Source organism: Carya illinoinensis, chromosome 1, assembly GCF_018687715.1.
Source record: "Carya illinoinensis cultivar Pawnee chromosome 1, C.illinoinensisPawnee_v1, whole genome shotgun sequence".
NCBI classification, from domain to species: domain Eukaryota; kingdom Viridiplantae; phylum Streptophyta; class Magnoliopsida; order Fagales; family Juglandaceae; genus Carya; species Carya illinoinensis.
The window spans coordinates 17,165,989-17,173,782 of record NC_056752.1 but is presented as its reverse complement, the minus strand read 5'-3'; the positions used below and the strand labels follow the sequence as shown (position 1 = coordinate 17,173,782).

The 7,794-nt window shown below is 32.1% G+C and overlaps 1 protein-coding gene across 5 annotated transcripts; it reads left to right on the top strand.

The window, feature by feature from the left end:
• Positions 1-2,716: 2,716 nt before the first annotated feature.
• On the top strand, positions 2,717-6,295 carry LOC122312386 (serine/threonine-protein phosphatase 6 regulatory ankyrin repeat subunit A-like). 5 transcript variants are annotated; one of them, XM_043126980.1, is made up of 4 exons: positions 2,717-3,494; positions 3,668-3,748; positions 4,269-5,115; positions 5,690-6,295. In XM_043126980.1, the coding sequence occupies exons 3-4, from the start codon at positions 4,317-4,319 to the stop codon at positions 6,226-6,228; spliced, it is 1,338 nt and encodes a 445-aa protein (XP_042982914.1). In that variant the 5' UTR covers positions 2,717-3,494; positions 3,668-3,748; positions 4,269-4,316; the 3' UTR covers positions 6,229-6,295. The 5 variants fall into 5 exon arrangements, with proteins under 5 accessions (XP_042982914.1, XP_042982906.1, XP_042982939.1 ...); XM_043126972.1 differs by having other exon boundaries at positions 3,668-4,212; positions 4,247-5,115; XM_043126987.1 differs by having other exon boundaries at positions 2,719-3,494; positions 3,668-3,743; positions 4,336-5,115.
• The last annotated feature ends 1,499 nt before the right edge of the window (positions 6,296-7,794 follow it).

Below are 7,794 nucleotides of genomic sequence, written 5' to 3'. Positions count from 1 at the left end.
GTCTTCCAAAAATATTTGCCCATTAATTCCATAAAAAATCCTTGTCTAAACCTCATTTTGTATATAAAAAAAGTTGTAAAATACATTATGACTGGTTTATTTTGTCAAAATCCATGTGCAGTCCGTGAACAAATTCGAACGTACTTGTCTGAATATCGAGCTGCTCATAAACAGAACATGAAACATGATGATAAGTTTGTGCTTGAGTCGTATTCGAATAAAAATTAAAAGAAATATCAAACTTATTTGCAATGTTAATTATCGGTATGTTTTCTTTTGCATCTAATATACATATCTTTGGAAAGTAGGTAGTGCTGGATACAAAATATGCAGGACATTTTAAAGGATGTTTGGATTGAAAAAAATCTCTCAATCCATCTTATCTTATTACATCATTATAATATTTTAATAATATTATAATAATATCTCATCTTAAATTCTCTTATATAATATAATAAATAATTTAATTTTTTTAAATTTTAAAATAATAATAATATTAAAAATAATATTTTATTTAATATCAAAAAGTTGCACCAATAATGTGCCATAACATGCATTTTATCATGAAAAATTCTATTAATAAGTCTCATATTCCACGTATCATTATTTTTATTATTTTTTTAATTTTTTTCTCTTACTAACTATGTAGTATATAGATGATTAGTAGAAAAATTTAATTATTTTAAGAAGAATAAAATTGAATAAAATTTAAAAAAAAAATTATATAATATATAATATAAAAACTTATGAATAATAAAACTCTTTTATCGAGTGTATTTAATAAGTATTAAAAATTAAAAACAAAATGCGTTCACATTATCGATGCAACCTTTCAATTCCCGTAGAACCACCCTTGTATTAAAGGCCCACCTATCAGGATGGAAGGACACAAGGAATACAAAAAATAGAGATGAAAAGAAATGTGTCCGAGAAAGAGGGAACTAATATCTTGCATGATTAAAGGTAGGGAATGGATACAGCTCACGCAAGATGCGACGTAAAGCAAGTTACTAGATCGACTTCAACACGAGGTTATCCAAAACAGTTCAATTTTTTAATAAATTTTGTTATTATAATTTTAATAAAATTTTATATAAAATATAATAAATAATTTAATTTTTTTAATTTTTAAAATAAATTTATATTAAAAAATTATATTATAATAATATTTTATTTAATTTTTTAAAAAAATATTTCATCCCATCTCAATTATATAATTAAACACACTTTAAAGTTTTAATTAAACAGTCGAAAGCAATGATGAAGAGATTTCACCATGAGAGAAATAGAGGTGTAAACTCTTGTTTGGATATAAGATAAGGTGCACCTTAGCATGTGTTTTATAAAACCAAGGTGCACCTTAGCACGTGCTTTATAAGAGTAAAAATTCTGATTGTAATTACTTTTTGAATACTTTTTGTGTACTTTAGCAATATAATTTGTTATATTATTTTTTTAATATAAAATAATTATTATAGCTAATCATATTAATAAAATATATAAAAATAATTATATGTAACAGAATATAATCTGTTCAATTGTGTTTGATTTTGGACAAATTTAAGAAGCGAAATATATATATATATTGATTTTAGAAATCTAAAAATAGATACATACCGATTCATTATTGAAATTAGAATTTTTGATTTTATCATTTTTGGTCTAATTCAATTTTTCAATTTACCGTTTACTATATAAATTAAGTATTATACTGTTTTCAATACTAGACCTAATTGTTAGAGTTTAGTATTTGTTATTAACAATTATTAATTCATTAATGTTCAATTATATTAATATAATATAAGTAATCTCTAACTGTTATAAACTTATTTGTATGACCATCTTTAGTTATCAATTGAGACCATTTAGCCATCAATTAAGACTAATCTTTAGCTACTAATTAAGAGCATAGAGTCATCAATTAAGACCTATCTTTAACCATCAATTAAGACTTCAACTTTACCTACTCTTTTGTACTCCTATATATATGATATTATTTACTTGTATATGATCAAGTTTTGCATTTGAATAACAATTATTTCTCTTGTAATATCATCTTTCTCTTACAATATCATTTCTCTTTTAATTTCATAATACTAACTTATTAATGAGATTAATAAACTTGAATAATAAAATTAAAATAATATAATTAGTGTCTACTTATACTGGTATAAGTAGCATTAACTTACGTCAAATATTATAATTAGTGTCTAATTATACTAGTCCAACGTATGGTTAAGCAAACATTTTGAAGAAAGTAGAATAGACACATATCGCATGGTGAAAAATGCCTCTATTCTGAGAACAAAGTGGTTTCTGTTTTCTTGACGAACTGATGATATACATATCGATAAACATGACCTCTATTTCTATTTCAGAATTCGAAAAGAATTTTGTTATATACAAATAAAGTCACATATTAATTTGTATATTAATATTAATTTTTTCATATTTAAAAATTTAAAGTTATATTACTTTTAATAAAATCTATTTTTTAACCAATCACATTAAATTGATACACATATTAATGTATAATTATATTTATAACTAGATTTTTTTATTAAAAAATGCCATATTTTCTTCATCTTTTACCACCATGACGTCTAATGATTACGTTTACAATGACGACTAATGATCATTTCCTCTGCATAAATATCTCACCTCAATCCCTCCAATTTCAAGGAAAAGGTCTACAAGCCTTGCATATAAATTATAGAGAAACTCTATTTACAAGCAGCAGAATGCAACCGGCGCAGAGTCGGTGACGTGGAATATCCACGTGTTTTATTTAAACGGCCGCGTTTCACTATTTTGCAAATTACAGATCAGAGGAGTCCCCTGCAGAAGCCAAGACACTCACCTCTAATGAAAGAAACTGGGAGTTTTTACAGATTTCTATTTCATGTACCGACAATGGTGGAGACAAGTTAGCAACAATGAAAGCCATGTAAATCTACAAAAATAAAAGAAAAAAAAAAAAGAAAGAAAAAGAATTTTACGCCTACAAGAAAAAAAATTCAAATCTAAGAACTAAGTTTTCCTGTTCAACTTTCCAAGATCATTAGAAGGATAAAACTGGAGCAAAGATGGCGTTAACCCTTGTTGTTGAAGAGAGAGAGAGAGAAGGTGTCTGTTGTACTTGCTTTTCACCACATTTACAACTACCTTGTTTTTTATTTTTTTAGAGATCAAGGAGTACTATAAAAAAATTAATCAAGTGTAGCTGGGGGAGATAGGATCTGAGAAGCGAGAGAAAGGGGAGCTGCGACGCATTTTGAGCAAGAGAGGAGGAGCCCTGGACAGCAGAGTGCAAAAATAAGGAAGAGATAGAAGCGGGAATTGAATATTTTTTTTTTTCTTTCTGTCTACGTGGGACCTACCATGTCAGCCGCTTACGAACCGACTTTGCAAATTCGACTGTATATAGCAACTCTGTAAATTATATCACATCTCCACCCTCCATTTTCAAGCATTAGGTCTTCTTCCTCCACATGGTATGCCATCTCCAAGCTTGTAGCTCCACCACCTACCCTTTAACACCGCCCCCTTTTCTTTTCCCCAGAACTATTTCGACGAGGACAAACCCAAGACCCTCCTTTTCTTTCTCTCTCCCTTTACGTCATTATTGTAGAGTTTTCTGATTAAATTGTGCTTCATTGGGATTCAGGTCAGGTCGATCGAGAAGTAAGGTTATTTCAGCGAAATTAAAGGAGCTGGTTCCATTACTTACTAACTACTTGGAAGTAAGTTTCGTTTTCATTTGTGCTCTGATCTAAAAGTAGTTCATGAATGGTGAAATGTCTCGTTCGTAGTTGTGGTGATGATGAATTTGTCTTAATTATATGGGTATGCTTTATTATTTGAACAGTGGTTGCTTTGAAAATTTTATCTATTTGATTTCTTCTAGATTGGATTAACTCGGGTCAAATCGAATATAGTAGGATATTAATCGGGTCATATCCGAATTGATCATGAACAGTTTTCGTCATTGTATAGTTGTTACTAGAAGTATGTTTTCGTCATTGTATAGTTGTTACTAGAAGTTTGTGAAAACCAAGTAATTTAATTTGAGAGTATTTTCTTGTGGCGTTTCAATGTATTTTAGAACGTTTTCGGACTCTTTCAATAAGAAAACTTCTGTTTTGTTTAGAACGTTGATCATTTAGTCGTGTTTCAAGACGAATCTATATACTCTCTCTCTCTCTCTCTCTCTCTCTCTCTCTCTCTCTCTCTCTCTCTCTCTCCTCTATATATATATATATATATAGGATTTGCACATTAATAGAGAAATGTTCAATGTGAGATCAACTACATGAATGATTGTTGCTGAAATAGGATTTTCTGGAGTACTCTGTTGCTTTGCATTGAGGGCTCCACAGTTAGTAATGGCTGGAATGGATCCTATTATCTATGAAGCAGCGGCAAAAGGCAACCTGGAGGCCTTAGAACAATGTATATCCGATCCACTAGATGGGTTTTTAACCGTTAATAAAAATACAATCATACATATTTGCATTTCAAGTATCCTCGTTGAAGAAGACTCTCACGCTGTTGGAGGAACCGACCCAGCCTCAGCGGCAAATTTTGTGAAAGTTTTATTGGACAGGTGTCCGCGACTGTTATTGAAAGCCAGTGCGGAATGCGATACTCCGTTACATGTGGCCGCAAGGTATGGACATGCTTCCATCGTCAAAGTCCTGATTGAACATCAAAAATCCCAACACCAAGATCTCGAAAGTGGAGTTGTTGAAGCTACTACGGAGATCGAAAGTGGAGATCTCGAAAGTGGAGTTGTTGAAACTACTACGGAGATCGAAAGTGGAGTTGTTGAAGCTACTACGGAGATGATTGGGAAGCCGAACAAAGAGAGAGACACGGCTTTACATGAGGCTGTACGTCACAATCACATTGAAGTGGTAAAACAGTTACTAATGGAGGTAGATCCAGAATTTCCGTTTGGTGCTAATGTTGCTGGTGAGACCCCACTTTACTTGGCTGCCGAGAGATGTTTTCCAGAATTGGTGTCAGAAATTTTAAAAAAATTGAAGTCACCAGCTTATGATGGCCCCTTGGATAGAACGGCTTTGCATGCTGCAGCATTTTGGGATGATGAAGGTATTGCCTATTTTATCTTTTCTGCATTCTAGAATATGATTTGTTTAAAAAAATATTTATGTGGTGGTATCAAATATGATCAACTACATCGAATTCATGAAATATAATTTAGATTAATTTCGTGCTTAACAAGCTTGCAAATAATTTAGTTTTTTACCATATTGGTAAATAAAGACTGATGTCTGCCTTGTCCTGCATTTGGCTTTTGTATATACAAATTTTATTTTATGATAAAGGACTGATTGCTAAACATGGCTTCCACGTTAAGGTGCCATTTGAATAATGAGTTGAGGTAAAATAAGTTGAGATAAAAGTTGAAAGTTGAATAAAATATTATTTGAATATTATTTTTTAATATTATTATTATTTTGAGGTTTGAAAAAGTTGAATTATTTATATTATATTTTGTATGAAAATTTAAAAAATTTATAATAATGAAATGAGATAAGATGAAACACTTCTTGTAAATTGATATAAATGATCACTTGAATAGTCTTTTTTCTATTTCCTAACATTTTCCATTTTGTTCTTTAGAAAATTATTACATTAATTTAGCACATTTAAATTCTTTTAGGAATGACCAAAAACATTTTGGAAAGATACGGACGCAATCTATGTAAACAAGCAGACCGAAATGGTTCGACTCCGCTTCACATGGCTGCATACGTGGGTAGGACAGCCGTTGCTAAACTATTGCTGAAATATGATAGAGAGGTAGCATATATTCAAGACGCAGAGGGTAGGGCAGCTCTTCACATTGCAGCCTGTTGCGACAAGGACGAGGTAACAAAAGCGATTATATCAATGTGTCCGGATTGTTGCGAAGTGGTTGACAATGAAGGCCGCAATGCACTCCATCTCGCCGTACACAACAACTTGCCACGTGCAGCGCTAATCATCCAAAACAATTCGTCTCTCCGGAATCTTTTGAATCAGAAGGACAACGACGGGAATACACCTCTCCATTACTATTGCAATTCCAGTTTTGTTTCTATCAAGCATGTCCTGAATTCTCCGAGGGTTGACAAAATGGTCTTCAACAAAGAGAACCATAATGCTTCTCAAATCTTAGAAAGTAGAAACTTACCGGTCGAGGATTTTGTGGTAACGTAATCTTTTATCTTTCTTCAAAAAATAAAATTATATACTTAATATTTGAATATTTAGTTCTTTTCAATCAGATATGCTAAGAAATAGTACCGAACCCCAAGGGACGTTTGCCTAGTGGAGGTAGATTATAAATGTAAAACTTTCCCATGAAAGCAAATAATAGTAATCAGCAACACGTTCAGCAATCAGCAACACCGCTATGCACCGCTCAACAGCAGGTAAGAGGGGTGAAATGCCCTAAAATAAAGAACAGAAGAAATAAGTACATCTCATTCAGTATACTGAAGCAACTGAGGTTATTCATGTGAATCAACCTGTTTAGAAGGAGAGCAGCAGCGCTGTCACGATTGTTGATATCTTGATCCCGTGGAATTTTTCCAAATAACAAGCAAAGATTTGTAAAATGAGAAGCTTCAGTTGGGATTTAGAGAACATTCATGGAGGAGATGAGTGAAATTATTAAATCTAAAATACCATCTCTTAAATACAATTAGTATTTCAGATTCATATTACGGTTTTGTAAGAAATTGTGCATTATTAAAGGAGAAATAAAATAGAACACATAGAAGATCTAATAGAAGATAGAAACACAAATATGAATATTTGTGAAATATTATTTTATTATCACAAAGCAAAATTACAGAAATTTGAGGCTCTTTGCCTCAATCTTTAAATGCTCTTGCTCTTCAAAAATCTGCATGCCTTTCCTATCTAAAGGAGTAGCCACTCGAAAAGAAGAGTTAAGCAAAGATTTTAAATCTCTGTTCTCTCGTTTTAGTGCTTCTATCTTCATGTTGGAATCCATAAGAAGCCGCTGAAGGATAGAAATATTCTCGTGGAGTTTGTCAACCCCACCAGTCCTAGATTGTAGTCGCTGAGAATATGCGACAATGGTTGATGAGTATCGGGTTCCGAGACTCACAAGCTTGTAGATAATTTCATTATCTGACTTATTAGTCAGATCATTATTGGATTGCATTATAACACCTACGGAAGAAGCAGAAACAACTGGTGAACGAGGTGCAGAATACCTCATATATTGGTAATGAGAAGATTGCTGAGCCATTGCAAAGTGAGAAAGCAGAAAGAGATTGCAGAGTAAGAATGCAGACTAATTTCAGAAAAGTGAAGAAGATGAGATGCGAAAGAAGATGAACTGAATAATTCTTTTATAGAGAAAATTATGATGAATCATCTCTCGTGAAGTATTTCTCTACAAGAGACAAGAGTGATGTAATATCATAGCTGCGGCGCCTGACAGCTACAGAAGAGCAATGTAGTGTCATAGCTATGTGGCGCCTGACAGCTACAGAAGACTTGTAAAAATCCTAAAATCCTACGGATCAGAGTTGTCTGGTCTAAAACAGAGGACCACCGCTCTTGTTAAGAGAGAGAGAGAGAGAGAGAGAGAGAGAGAGAGAGAGAGAGAGAGAGAGAGAGAGAGAGAGAGAGAGAGAGAGAGAGTTAACTGCTTAATTTTGATGAATTCTTTACTAAGTATATTATTTAGAAGAACACTTAAAGTATATCATTTATGTTTTTCTAAGGCAATCGAGAGTTTACCACTGA